Consider the following 15,479-nt stretch of genomic DNA (forward strand, 5'->3'; position numbering starts at 1 on the left):
GATGCCTGAGGCTTCTGGCTGAGGCTGGGACAAAAGGAGCTGGGCTCCTTGCCTGCCTGCTCTTGTGACCAAGCAAAGTGTCTGCAGGAGGAAGTCACCAGACTGTGCAGCATCAGAGATAATGAGAAACAGTTTGGCGTAAGGTCACATGGAAGGGGAGAGCGTCTTCTTCACTAAGATCATCATCTGATCAAAAACATTTTCAATACATTGACTATTCTTTACTCAATGAGTAAAAGGGGAAACCATAAACAAGAGCTCACAGAGACACAAACCTGGTCACAAAAAGGGTCAATAGAGACCGTGCCAAGGACCAGACTGGGACAGAGAACCTTGTCTGTCTTGGCACACTGGGATCTTCCTCAGTAGCCAGGCAGGAGGAACCCCTGTGCTGGGAGCTGATGGACGTGATGGTCACCTATAACATTCCATAACACCTGGATCATCTCCAAGACCTGCAGCTTCAAGAACCTAACAGTAATGAAAGGGGTGCATGTAAACTCTGTGCTTATCAGGTGTGAAAATGGAGCCTCCCATGAAGGTGAAGGCTGGAAGCTGGCTACTTCTGGCACTCAGAGGATGGCTCCTGCTCCACTTTTAGATTTCCTTTCTGACATGCAAGTGTTGTGGATACAAAAATGCTGCTAGCAAGGATTTTCTCACTATTTTCTAAGCCCGTGAGAGACTTTTCGCTCTCACAGAAGAGGTAGCAGAGTTATGTAAACAACCAAACACCTGCAGCCTTGAAAAGTCTTGTTTATAGTACAGTAGAAAAATATTTTGACAATGGATGTTTTAGGATTTTAGCCTATCACCCCAAGGGGTGGCTGATCCTTTGTCCAATTAGACTATGAAGAAAAAAGTCTATAAAAGAGTTTGTAAAATAATTAAATAAATGAATCTTGCTGCACAATTCCTGCCTGCTGGATTTTCTCTCCTCCTCCCTACAGCTGCGGGACACGGTGATATACCTTAGGGCATTTTTTTTAATAAACTGTCATCATTTACATGACACCACCCAACCAGACAGTCATCAGGATGACACAGAAAAGCTGTGTAGCATTGTTATCAGCAGGGAACCTTTGCTCTAGTAACACTATCATGTCAAATACAGACATAACTGAAAAGCCTGAAAGGGGAAAGATTACTACTGCTAAGAAACAATGAAACTTTTTTTTTAACTGAAAAAACCTAATGAGAAATAGTATTCTAATTTAACTTTACATTCAGTGTGGGTTCAGAGTAATGACTTACATGAGACACGTAAATCATTCACTTCTTACCATGGGGAGATATTCCCTTATTAAGTGAGTGACAATAATGGAAGCTTGCTCAGATCCTGGATTCTGCACAGTTCCATCAGTTAAAGAAGAATTTGCCAAACAATTTGACGTAAATTCCAAAAGCATAATTTCCTTGTCTGCAATCATCTTTATCTGTCAATGAAAAATAATACCTGCAAATACATGCATTCATTTTTCTAGGCCAGGTCTAAAAATCATCAAGATGTACAAATAATCTTTGTTTAAATCACTCTGAATCAGCTCCTCAAGAATTCACTAATTATTTTGTCCATGTGTAATTTAAACTTTTTGTCTGTGTACTGACTCAAGCTGCAAGGTTTTTATTTGCCAGGTAACATTTGCTGAACACCAAGAATACTTCTAAATTTATCTGACCACACTATTACTAATGTGCTTTGACTTAAATTACACCAGCAGCTACATTAACTAACATTAATTTAAAACATATTTTCTTTTTTTTCTTGTTCTTGCCTCCTATATGCTGAATATTTTTGCTATTAAAAAATGTGGCTAAATTAGGAAGAAAATACTGTTGAATAAATCCTTACATTTCCTCTATATCTCCCAAAAATGCTATGAATGTGTTCTGGTTCTTTTAGTGATGGGTAAGCACTCTGGCAGCCAGCAGAAGAGCAAAAATTAAAGTATAATAAAGCTAAATACAAATCTTGCAGAGTAGAGCTCCCTAGAGTTTCATACATTGCTTTTGCATTAATTATTCTCTCGGAGTTTCAAATTATAACAAATCAATGTGGCAACATACAGAAAATCACTGCACTAAGCGTAACAGAACTTCAGACATGAGAACCACTGCTCAACCAATGTGTAAATGTAAGCATTGCAAAAAATGACTTCAAAGTGTCTGTAAAACGTTTCTTAAACAGAAAAACATGACATCATGGGCACAGGTCTGAAAACTGTTGAATGGGAAAAGAAAACCACAAGGATAACTACCAACAAAAATACAACAGCAATTTTGTTTCATTAAAGTAAAAGCTGTAAAAGCACATTCTAAATTTGGATGAGAATGTTCCTATGTTACTTGTATTTCTTGAAGTGAATAGTGTTTGTTTTAGCAGTGAAAAATCAGTTTGACTCCCACCACCACCATCATGACTAAAATATAGACAACCAAGCATTTGAAACTTACTTTGCAGAACATCCCTATGAGGAAAGAGTGGATGGGAGGGGGTTTTTGAACCTAAAATCCAAACCTAGCTGCTGGTTAAGAATGCCACGGCTGGACAACAGCACATGTCCACCTAAGTGAAGCTGCTTGTGGCCGTGCCCCGCTGCATTTCAAGGAGGTCATGAATCTGCTGGAGCTGTGCACGCAAGGCCCTGCTGTGGGTGGGTGTCAGGGCTGCCGTGGCAGGGCAGCTACAGCCATGGAAACCGGGAGAAGCTGCTGCAACACCAGAGGCATTGCTCCGGGACCTATCAATGCTGTCTGCCTGACAGTCTGGGAGTGGTGTGAGAAGAGATCTAACATCAGCATCCCGTGTAATTACCTATTATACTGTGTAATTACCTGTAATTGCCTATTGTTTAAAAAATGCTGTATGCATGAAATATTATTAAAGCTTTTCTATAGTAGCATAGTCCTGTTCTTGCCAGCGTTTCTAGTGTAGAAAGCATTTCCTTTATGTACTAACATGCTGATCTGGACATTAAACTCGTTCTGACAAAACCTTTTTTTTTTCAATCTTTTTTAACAGACAAATCAGAAACAAACCACATAAACAATGCTGAAAACATGAAACCCAAATACCTATTATTTTGGAAATTAAATTTTGGAAGAAATATATTTTTACACCACTTAGTCTATAATATGCTCAAATCTCTCTTCCATACAGCTCCAACAGGAAAGAGCCAAGAAAAATAACCCATTATCAGCCATGAGAATCAGTACCTAGTGCTTACTGGATAACGTGTAAGTGTTCTCAGACTGATTTTCAAATTATATAGTCCCATAATATAAGCGATTCTAAATAAGTGATACATTATAAATGATAAAACTAACTTTAAAACAAATCCAGCCATAAAAAAGGAAAACAGTACTTTTGTAAATACACCCGAAGACCACCAGGTGTCTCTGTAATAAAAGAAATGTATACAAGCATACATGGAAAAAAAAGTTTTTTAAAAAAAAGTTAAAAAAAAAAAATCAATCTTCAACATCTACATACACACAAAACCAAGTAAAAAAAAAAAACAAACCACAAAAAAACCCCCAAACTAAAAAAACCTCTACTGATCAGTTCAAAGAGTTTTAAAAACTAGGGTTATATGGAAAGGTAAAGTGTTAATGCAAGACCAGGCAAATCCTCCTGCCAGTGTCAGCAGTAATAATGTCTTCAAAATTATGCTTTTAATTCAGATTGCACTTTATGTTGTGCCTGAACTGAAAGGAATCTTACACAAAGCACAGAGAAAATCCCCAAAGTGCACCAGATCATGTGCAATTATCTGTTCTTCTAATTAGACATGAATTTATCTCACTACAAGTTTATCAGTACTTTGAATTTAATTATGATTCATGACAAACATGTTACTGGTTAGTTTGTTTTATGGCACAGACTTAGGTACTGACACAGTTAAAGGGGTACAAACCCACCATCATAGATAAAGTCACTATGAGAAGATAATACATATCAATACAGCTTATTCTTGTAGTGAAAGAGAAATAAACAGCCCTGATGTAAACACTTCCAGTAGCATAAAAGTGCACATTACCTATTAAAATATTCAATACCAATTGATGCAATTACTGATAACCTTGTTTGTGATAGTACTGGTATTACACATTAATATTTCTGTAGCTGGCATGTAGTTATACAAGTGCATAAAAATATAACAGAACAAGAACTATTTGTTCACAAATGCTCACTTACCACTTACAAATTAAAATATATATCCTTCCCCTTCGTTGCTGCAGTCTGATACATGTGAAAAGCTACTTGAGCAATATTTATTTAGATTATTGTTCTGCTTAACACATCTTTGATAGCAGTTCTTAATTGTGAGCATTATAATCTTAACTGTTTGATAAAAGGTAAATACAAAGGAGGTGAATATCCTCAAAGTACAGAACACCTGTATGAAATTAAAGAGAAAAAATATGTTTTTCTATATTTTCAAAATATCTTTTAATTTAGAAATTAGTAAATTAATTCTTGGATTATTAATAAAATTGAAATATATATTTTTCTGTACTTTCTCAGATTTCACATAACAGCAAAAAACCCATGCATAGCTGGAAAACTTTTCATTTGAAATCTTTGTGTAAATGTTCAGAAATAGCATTTTGTAAACTTAATTTTGATGCTTACCCATTACATATAGAAGTTAATATATTTAGTAAATGATACACAAGGAAGTAAAAATATACAATAAAATGTATATACAAAAAATAACCAAAAATACTAGCATCATTGAGGGATACTACTGGAGGCAGTATTAGAAGGTGTGTAACTTCCTTGATTTGCCTTCTTCATTAGACAGAATCTCAGCTTCTTGGCTTTTCATGACTTCTCTTCCTCCCTCTCTATTGTAAGTTCTTGATGTGAGCTGTGTTATCACTAACCACCAAATCTAGCTCGAAAACTTTGTCCATATCAGAACACTTTTGCATCTTCCTTTATGTCTCTTGTTCAAGCTCTCATTTTGCTTTCTTTCCTCTTTTTCCCTTATCTTGGCCCCTGTGGACCTAGATGGGGCCCCAGAGTCAGATGTGGAGCATTGCCTCCGGTGTGCTAGGGATTGATGGCCACTGCCAGGCTGGGATACAGGCCCAGGGATGTGGGGTGTGTGGGGCAGGGCATTGCCTCACCAAAACAAGGCCCGACCTGCCCCTTCCCCTCACACACACGCAAACAAAATGTTTCAAGTCAGCAATCTCCTCCAGTCTCTCACAGTTGCATGCCCAGCTGTATTAATGCATTTATACATTTCGGAGTCCTTATTCAATACTTCACCAACTGTTCCTGTTTAATTGCAGGAAAGGTGCCATTTCTGTGCATGAGATTTTGATTTTTGATAATTACTCGTTTTGACACGAGCACAAGTTACTCTATCACTCTGTTGCTTGGAGAAGTGGCATTTCAGTATCCTTTTCCTTGCACCGTCTATTACCCAGACACAGTCTGATCCACATGCAATAATTTGTGTGTGTATGTAAAAGAAACACCACTACTGTGCCGTAAGAAATCTGGAGAACCTTCCCTCCTTATGGAATACAACCCTCATGGTGTTGAAGTACAGACTTGGTGGCAGCTGTACAGACATTTTAGGAAGCCAGTCCATTCCAGTTTGGGCAGTGCAGGCAGTCCACTCAGCCTCTTGTGCCACGTGCTGGCAAGAGACATAAATTGCAAGAACAGGGACACTGTCAGCTTGTAGCTGAAATGTGAGGCTCAGGTGCTCAGGGTGATGGAAAAATCGTGACAGCAGAGGCACAGGAGCATGTGCTGACACATTGATGAGCTGTGCAGGGCACCTTGCATCCACAGAGCTCGTATCTGATGCAGCTGATGCATTCCAGTCTCTGTGCTGTGCTCTGCAGCATGCTGCCAGGGCGTAGTTGCTCATATGAAACACTACAAAACCGTATTTTTCTGAGGCCTGTGCATACTTTGGCTGATCCCTTGCAGGCCTACAATCATGTCTGCATGGTATTTTTGTTCTGGTGCTGCAGGTGGTCATAACTTCCTCTCTTGGGCTGTACAGGTTATGGAGAAGTGCTTGCCTTTTCCCATTCTTCATTTTCCCTTTGAAGCTATCTATGCATTGTTTCCAAACAGATTTATCACAAGCTGAAGGCCATCTCTTTTCAAAATCTGCGCAGTATATTGTATTCATATATCAGCATCTGAAACAGATAAATAAAAACTGTATTATTAGCAAGTTCTTGATATGATAGGACGTGGTCCAGAACCTACTGAAATTGCAATTTTTCTCCAGGCATTTAAAGAAAATAGTTTTGCAGGCAAAAAAAAACCCAAATAAGATGAAATCTAACAACTACTCAGTGTCTGCGACATGCTGTGTCACTGAACTACTTCCTAACTGATTAGCAACTTCCCAAATCAATGTGAAAAAGACAGATATTGAAACCTTCTCTCCCCTCTCCAAGCTGTAAGCAGGTAAAGAAAACAACCTTCTCGTTTGCAGTCGCCTTACCTGAAGGACGGAGTCACAGGAATTCACTAGAGAAAACCCTGATATTTCTTTCTTCTCCCTTCTTCTTAAAGTAGTGTTTTGGCAAAGGAGTAGGGTCATGAGTGATTACAACGGCACAGGAACCAAGCACTGTGAGCGAGGAGAGAGGGTCCACTGCATTAAGTTTCCAATGCTTGTAACAAAATGACTTTTAAAAATCCTCATACAAGCCTGATGTGTCTCCTTGTCTGATATGTGACAGATTGGACTGAGCTTTGAGTTGCACCAAAAGACAAAATTCAATGTTTCAGGATGTAAGAAGTGGCAATGCTAGAAGAAGGGTATTAGGCTCCTACTTAAATTAAAGGATATGAAGGAGCTGAGAAATAACAGAAGTTCTGATACAGTGAAGGGACAAGCTACAGTTTCTTTGAGAAGGAATTATGTACAGATAATTTTGCCCCACATTACATTCCTCCCTCCCACATACACACACACTTGTACATAATCTGAACACCCACAGCCCTTTTGGTCCCCAGTTAGATGTCACTAGCTAGGGTTAACATCTGTGCATCCTTCTCTCCTGCATTGGGCTTCAATACAGCTCTCATCCTCCCTAAAATACTGTAGGCTGGGAGATCACAGCCAGAGTATTTCTCTTCCTTTACTTTCACAATCTCTCAGCTTGCACAAAAAATCTGATGGCAAAGAAGAATGAGAGGGAAGAGCAAAATTGTCAGCAATTCACTTTGTTCTTCACCTTATCTTTCTGCCCATGCCTTCCTTCCCATCTTTTGTTTCTCGCTCCCATCTGTTGATAGGCTCTTGAGTGGTTAATGGTGAATGTCCTGTCACACTCAGAGACAAGGCTGATGGTCAGGGTCACTCCTGGGGTTGCCAACAATACAGCAGTTATATGTGCTATAGCCCATATGTGCCTTACGCTCCTCCCTCCCCTCTGCCTGTGTCACAACAGGATATCATTTCAGCAAAACCCTGTCAGTCAGCAGGAACAGGGGAAAAAATGCCAGGCCTTGCCTTGCCTTGCCTTGCTTTGCCAGCAGATTGGAGAGGATGAGCTGTGGCTGTTCCATCCCAGGCTCCTGGAGACCTGGGATAGGCCAGCCACAAGGAGCAATGGGATGGGCAGGGCCAGCACAGGTGTGCCCAGGGTAGAGGCTTCATTACTCACCTCTGCCACAGGGCCTGTTTTTGCCCTCACTCCTGAACACTGTAAAACCTCCTGAACACTGCCTGGCAACACAAGGGAAACAGCACTGGGCCAGGAGGGAGGCTTGGGCCTGCTAATGCCTTCCCTTCCAGGAACGCTGAGGCCCTGGCTAGAGGATGAGGATGTCGGAAGGGGCAGTGAGGTGACCTGGCCTTGGGGGAACTGTGGCTGTGCAGTGGGGAGGGCTCGGTCAGAGCCTCCAGGGCTCCCATGGGAAAGGCAGGGTGTGAGACCGGTGAGCCACAGGGAGAGCTTCCATCCCTGGCCGCTAGGATCCCATACACGGCAGCCATGCAGAGGCCAAAGGGACAGAGACATAGAGGGACATGAGGATTGGTGCCATGGTACAGGTCACACAATCATCTCAGTTGGAAGGGATGTGGAAGGATCATTGAGTTCACTCTTTCACTGAACTGATCAAAAAAACTAGTTTAGTTACTGAAAGATCAAAAATAAGGAAACTTCAAATATGAATTTTAGTAATTTTTGTGAGTTCTCTTAACATTCTTTGCTGTCTTCATCTCTTTATCATCAGTGTGACTTGCTGCTAGTTACCATCAAAAAATGCTAGAATTGAGACTCTTTGGTTCTTTCAGTGCTAGTAAAAAAGCTCAGTCTACTGGTTGTTGTGCATGACAGAGTTAGGACTGAAGACATTATTAATTTATGCAATACTTTCACTAGTCCTCAGTAATGTGTGGGATTGTTAGAGTTGTGTTATTTTAGGTTCTCTACAGTCAAGCACCTCAGCTTTTGATCTTTTAATTTTGAGGGACAGCATAGAAAAGGGATGCAAAAATTTTCTGAATGTTTTTTCCAGGGCAAAGGAAGAGATTAACGAGTCCAAGATGACCGAAAAATGGGTGTGTGCAGACATGCTTGGATCAGTGTCTCAGGACTAACAGGCTTAATTCACTGCAAAAAGTACACGTCCTGAAGTGCTCCTGACTTGCCCTAGGAAAATGGTGGCTGGGAGCGTACTGACACTAACAAATAACTTACCAGACTTAGACACTGGCTGCTTTCATGGTTCTCAGGAATGAAGGAAGGCATCAGGAGCAGGTTATAAGCCAAAATAACCTTGGGACCACAAAGATGGTTAAAGAGCTGGAGCACTTCTACTGTGGAGACAGACAGAGAGTTGGGATTGTTCAGCCTGGAACAGGCTCCAGTGGGACTTTGTAGCACCTTCCAGTAGCTGAAGGGGACCTACAAGAGAGCTAGAGAGAGACTTTTTACAAAGGCGTGTAGTGACAGCACAAGGTGGAGTGGCTCTAAACTGAAAGAGGGCAGGTTTAGATTAGATGTAGGGAAGAAATTTTTTACTGTGGCAGTGAAACACTGGAACAGGTTGTCCAGAGAAATCTGTAGATGCCCCATCCCCGGCAGTGTTCAAGGCCAGGTTGGATGGGGCCTGTGAGCAACCCAGTCTAGTGAAAGCTGTCCCTGCCCAGAGCAGGGGAGTTGAAATTCGATGATGTTGAACATCCCTTCCAACCCAAACCATTCTGTGATTCTGTAATTATTCTGGTGAGTCATACCAGGCTCACAAGCCACAAGTTTAGCACTGTCAGTACAGGGACAGAGGTAGTGTCAAAATATACTTCCCTCATGTCTTATTTTAAGCATCCTTTTTATTGCATTCTCTTTGGTTTTCCTGGGCCCTTGCCCCAGGAAAGTCACCTTAACATGGCGTCATGGACATGTTATCCACTGTATAAAAACAAAAATGTGTACAAAGAATTTTAGTTTCCTAAGTATTTTATTTATGGAAATGTGTATTGAAATAAACCTTGATATTGCAGTTACAATGCTAATGAAACTTAGGAAATTATTTGAAAGAGATTATTTCTCTTAAAGCAAAAGTTCACACATTCCAATAAAACTAAGTCCACGTTGTATAATTTAGACAGAGTTACATATAAATCCTTTTCCCTGCCCTTCATACAGGGCAAGAAGAGTGCACAACCTGCACAAACAGACTGAAAATCCTGCAACAGCAACACTGCTCTGCAAATCCCCCTACAAGGCAAAGCCTGGCTCTTGTCTTTGTTGAACTTCCCCATCTATCAGGTTCAAAAAAAATGGGACAGCAGGACCATTAAATCATCCTACACAATACGGATTGGAAGGAGTCTTGGAACCCTTGTATGTTCAATTTCCAATGTTTCATTGATTGCTAATTTCCTTATAATTCACACTTTTTCCTGCAGTACCCCCCAGGATTTCAATAGTATTTGCTGTGCTTTTTGCTTCTTACCCTTTACTGTGTTTTTTTTCTTTTCATATCTTCTGTTCAGTTCATATACCAAATCATCCCTTTTCTAGACTAAATTCTCCACTGAATTACTATTAATAATAATACATTAATCCTGTATTTTTTTCAAACAAAATGCCCATAGTAGGAATAATAAAAACACAAAAACCCCTTGACATTTCTCTGGATGTCATCTATCATTATCCAGCTTATTTGGTTTGCATGTTACATGTTTTTCCCATTATACTTTTACCAGGCTGCAGTGCAAGAACTATCTTTTATATGGATTTTATGCAGTAAAGCTTCAGCAAAAACTGTATAAATAAATATAGCATAGAATTGTCTGTGTGAGTGTACATAAACTTAGTTACAAAGAAGTAAATATACAGCAACTCCTTCAATTCCAAGATAAAATAGATCAAGAATAGTATACAGGATGTTTTTGGAGGAGACAGCTTTGGCTCACTAAGCGCAAAAGTTAGAACAATCATATTCCATTAGCTGCAAAGAGAATAAAATTCTAAGCTGCCAAATAGGACCTAGAAGGTATAAAAAGAGCTTCATTCAAATCTATACACAGCTATATAAAATGTTTATTTCCCTTTAAAAGTTATTTAAAGCCAGTCATGAACTGTCAGAGTAAGAGAACAGGATTATACTAATTTAACAGTTACTTGGCTATGCCCATTTTCTCCCATATGGATTTTCTACTAACGGATTGATGGACTAAATTGTTTCCATTGTCTCAGTCTAGACAGCAGTTAGATTAGGATCAAAAAGATGCCATCTCTCATTTGGTCAGGCATGCAGACACCACTTAGCTAACTGTGGTGTACAGAAGGTGAAATGCTGTGGAACAGAAATTCTCTGCATCAGTGAATAAATGTCACCATTCATCCAATACAGATGTCAGGAACTTGTTAGTTCTCCCATCACTGGAGGTTGAGGGGTGAGGGGGGGAAAAAAAAGTGAAATTGTCTTAATATTGCATAATCCTTCAGTAAAATGTGAGGAAGAAAAAATACATCTACCATAGGCCAGGGTCAGATATTTTAGAATTCTAAGGTGAGTTATCGCATATACTCTCAGGCCTTGACACACTTCTCAGCCAGTGAACCTGTGATATGGAAGCAAGCTTTTCCAAAGGGCTGGACAGCTCTGGGGATTATTTGATGAATCAAACAGGCTATACCCACAAAGCATTAAGTGAACAGTACATCTTCACCAGACCAGGTATGGCCTAGTGCGGAAGCTAAGGAGTAACCAAGAGAACATGTATCTACATCCATGAAAATACAAGCACATGTGTGCACACACACACACACACACAGAGCAGCCCCAAAATGAGGCAACCTCAATGTTTGCTGCTTGTAGACACTATTAGAAAAGATAATAGACCCTATCATTAGAAGAAAAGGCTTCAACACTTAATTCAGAGGAGCTGCATGATCCCTGGAAAGAATCTATCCTTTTCTGACAAAGATCTCAAACATTTGCATGTACAGCTGCGAAAAGTAATTCTGGTATAAAGAGAAAGGGTAAGAAACTGCACTATGGGAGTCAAAATTGAAAACGAATAGATCACAGAATCACAGTGGTTGAGGTTGGGAGGGACCTCTGGAGATCATTTGGTCCAAACCCTCTGCTCAGGCAGGACCATTTAGAGATGGCTGTTCAGAACCATGTCGAGGTGGCTTACGAGTATCTCTGAGGTGGGAGCACTGGTGGGCAGTGCTCCGTCACCCTTGCAGTGAAGAAGTGTTTCCTCACGTTCCAATAGAACCTCCTGTGTTTCACTTATGCCTGTTTCCTTTTGTCCTGTCACTGGGCACCACCGGCAAGAGTCCAGCTTTCGTCTATCTGCAACCCCTTTCAGGTATTTACACACATTAGTAAGGTTCCCCTGAGCCTCGTCTTTTCCAGGCTGAACCATCCCAGACCTGCTTTAACTCAAGTTTTTAAACAAGCAGGATTTACTTGCCCGACTAGGATCTGCAGATCTGCACTAACAGAAAAAACACCGTAGCTGAAGATAGGAAAGAATATGACAGGTTTGAGCGAATGAGGGGCTCTAAAGAGAATGACACGGACATTAAAGTGAACAAGTTTCGCGCCCATGCTGAAGGAGGGGTGCTGACACAGCAGCAAGGCAGAAGATGAGCTCTACCCACGGCAGGCAGCTGGCAACACGACAGGAGGCACACGTGTTCCTGCCGGAGGGAGGACGAGGCTTACTCTTCCAAAGAAGCAGAACATTGATTCGACTGAACGAGAGTCTCCCGGCAGGGGAGATGACAGAGTCTATCTATCCACCGCGCCGCGCTGCCACACCGGCCCCCGCCCGCCGCCCCGCGCGCCCTTCGGCGGCGCCAACACCCCCGCGCCCGGCCGGCCCCCCGCGCGCGGCTCCGCGCCTGCGCCGTGCCGAGAGGTCGGCGCTTCCCCTTCCGGCCGTGCCGCGGCTCTGTCAACATGGCAGCGGCGCCGGGCGGGCGGCCGCGCTGCCTCCTCTGGGCGGCAGGTGACGGGCGGGCGGCGCCGGCTCCGCCGGGCCGGGCCGGGCCGGGCTGCAGGGCAGCGTGGGGGAAAGCGGAGGGATTGGGACGCGGGCAGCGCTGGAGCGGGTAGGGCTGTGGGGAAGCGCTGGCGACGTGAGGGGCCAGGAGGGAAGGGAGTCTGTCAGCTGGTGTGGGTGAGCACCCCGGGTTGGTTCGGGCATCACTCACGGAACGCTTTTCCTTTGCCTCGCAGTGGTTGCGCATGTGGTGGCGTCAGGTGCGGGTTTTGTGGAAGATCTAGATGAGTCGTAAGTACCGGCGTGTCTTGCCTAATTGCCAAGATATTGTCTTCTTGTGGGGAACGTGACCCCAGACTTTGTGCGTAGTGTGCTTGTCAAGAAAGCTACACTGGAAAAGATTGTGGCTTTTTTATATCAGGAAGGACAGAAAGATTGTGTCCTGAATTATCACAGGGTATCCTCTGTTGGAAGGAACCCACAAGGATCGTTGAAGTCCAACTCCTGTCCCTGCACAGGACTCCCCAGGAGTCACGCCATGTCCCTGAGAGTGTTGTCCAAACACTTCTTGAGCTCTGTCAGGCTTGGTGCTGTGACCACTTCCCTGAGGAGCCTCTTCCAGCACCCAACCACCCTCTGGGTGAAAAACATTTTCCTGATATCCAACGTAAACATCACCAACACGGCTTCATGCTGTTCCCTTGGGTCACGTCACTGGCCACTAGAGAGGAGAGATCAGTGTCTGCCCCTCTGCTTCCTCTCTTGAGGAAGCTGTAGACTCCCATGAGGTCTGTCCTCAGTCTCACCTATTGAGGAGGTTCAGTTAATGAAGGAACAATTTATTTTTCAGCTTTTTTTAAAGCTGTTACTGTGGTGGTGTTGCCAGAAATGTTCTTGAGCTTCCTTGCTTGTCTTTCTTTTTGGTGGGGTAAATATATTGGTGTATTGGTGCCTGCCCCAAATAAAAGCTGCTTGCGTTTATCCAAGTTCTTTCTTCATTAGAGTTTGTGGCATGGCTGCATGAGGGGTCGGGAGTACGAGTCTAAGTGCGTTCAGGCATGGCCAGAAACAGAAGAGAGGAAGAGGGCTGCAGGACTAGTTCATGGTTGCCTGAAGTGCCAGTAATACTCCAGTGTAAAAAAGGGCATTTACAACAGAATTAGTCCTGAGACTGTGCAGAAATTGAAATGGGTAGTCCTGCCATGAACTTGGTTGTGTAGTGTCCCTGTTGGAGTACTGCTTTGCTGTAGCAGTTTGATAGCTACGTAGTTGCTATAGTTTCCCAAGAAAATGACCCCAAATGGTTGGGTATTTGTTTTTTTTTTTGTCAGAGATACCAAGTGCTACAAAGCAGCATGATTATTGGAATTGAAAGAGAAGATATGGAGCATATTAGCTGGTAGGGAAGGAGAAGGTAGCATTAGATGACTGCTTTAGGATAAATTTCAGCCAGTTAAAGGTGATGTTTTCATGAGGGTTCAATCCATGATAAATTACATCAAAGAGCTAAACTCTCAGGAAACCACTCACATTTTTAGAATATTGCTTGTTAATCATAAGATCAGATGAGGTGTAGTGGATTTATGGGTGAGGGGATGGGAACATACGGAAGGAGTTCTCAGGAGAGACACAGCAGCGCCTCTGGTGTTGTGAAAAAACAACTGAAGCATGGGAACTGTTTGGACTTGATTTTCAAAGCTTGTTTTTAAAACATGCTCATATTTTCAAGGACTGAAGATGCATTCACTTAGCCTATCTGTGCTCCTGCATCACGTTCTCATATAATGTTTCCACACGTGTGTGTAAATGTATTTGCTGCTTTGGAGTGAAGAGTCGTGGTTCTGTTGTGACATAACTTTTTGAAATAACTGATAAAAGAAAATCTCATTTTAGAACATTTGAATTTTTCAATTACAAAACTGTCCAGATGCTTGTATTTCCAGTGAAGAGTAAGAATTGATTAATTGTTCAGGGCAGGTTTTGTGTTTTTTTTTTTTTTTTTTTTTTTTTTTTTTTGTTTTTTTTTTTTTTTTGTTTTTGGTTTTTTTTTTTTTTTTTGCTAATTGGCAAATGGTGAGAAAAGACACAAAAACAATTTAAATTTAATTGAAATTAAAATTTAATTTAAACAACTTAAATTTTAATTTAATTTTGCTCCAAACTGGGGAGCAGTGACTGCTGAAGTTTCAAGCTTTCCATTTTATAGATGCCTAAACATTATGGGTGTTCTGCTGTTGCTGTAAGCTTTGTGTTCTATTTGAATTTTAGTAGTTGTAAACCGTGCGGACTAGTGCAAGGCTCAGGTCCGTTTCCAAAGCTTACAGGATATGGGAAAACAAGCAGAGCTAACAGAGGTGCCCAGCTGGGCTGTGGGAGGGATGCACAAAATGAGCTGTGGTTCCTCTTGGCTTGTGCTGCTCTGATAGCAGATCTGCTGCCTCAGGTCAGCACTCAACTTGTGATGGGTGTGGACTTGTTCTAGTGTGATAATGAAGCAGATAAGTAACCTGACTGAAAAAGGAAGTATTTTTCTATCTGTGGGCATGCACTGGTGGCTCAAACCATGATTAGAAGCGTCGGTGCAAGGGGAGGGAGAAGGGAAACAGCAAGGAATAGATGCAGCAGCTGGGTTGTTTTAAGGCCCTTGGAATTGTGGCCTTGGTGTTCAGTTTTGCTTTATGGTGGTTTCTTTTAACTGTTCATGATTAAGTGGGGTGCTTGGTTTAAGTGGAGGCTGAGAGAACATTTGATCATATAGTTGGGAAGATGTATGGGTTTGAGACAAATAATTTTGATTCAAGGATGTGCAACACTTACATCATCTTTCCACGAGTGTGATTGTGTCTCTGACAGCTGACAGAGGATTGCACAGGACAATTTAAAAAGAGACACTGAAATTTAGTGCTTGGAAAACATATTTATAGGGCCTAAAAACAGAACCTTCAGAAAATGCTTGACTGCTCATTTGTAGAGAGATTTCTCTTTTTCTTCAGCAGTGTGTTGAACTTTCTT

General features: G+C 41.8%; 1 protein-coding gene and 1 long non-coding RNA gene across 5 annotated transcripts in view; one reads left to right on the plus strand and one right to left on the minus strand.

Annotated features, from left to right (window-relative positions):
- Window positions 1-3,514: 3,514 nt before the first annotated feature.
- On the minus strand, window positions 3,515-9,001 carry LOC116449546. The gene is made up of 3 exons (XR_004242427.1): window positions 8,698-9,001; window positions 6,486-6,614; window positions 3,515-6,174 (listed from the first exon to the last, which is right to left on the minus strand). It is a non-coding gene; the product is annotated as an uncharacterized LOC116449546 (long non-coding RNA).
- A 3,388-nt stretch (window positions 9,002-12,389) lies between these two features.
- TMX3 (thioredoxin related transmembrane protein 3) overlaps window positions 12,390-15,479 on the plus strand; it is a 33,634-nt gene continuing 30,544 nt past the window's right edge. For all 4 annotated transcript variants that reach the window (XM_032121156.1, XM_032121164.1, XM_032121172.1 and 1 more), the window contains exons 1-2: window positions 12,390-12,473; window positions 12,704-12,758. In XM_032121156.1, coding sequence (XP_031977047.1) covers window positions 12,425-12,473; window positions 12,704-12,758 — 104 coding nt within the window. In that variant the 5' untranslated portion in view covers window positions 12,390-12,424. The remainder of the gene's footprint in view (window positions 12,474-12,703; window positions 12,759-15,479) is intronic.

Source organism: Corvus moneduloides, chromosome 1, assembly GCF_009650955.1.
Source record: "Corvus moneduloides isolate bCorMon1 chromosome 1, bCorMon1.pri, whole genome shotgun sequence".
Lineage (NCBI taxonomy): Eukaryota > Metazoa > Chordata > Aves > Passeriformes > Corvidae > Corvus > Corvus moneduloides.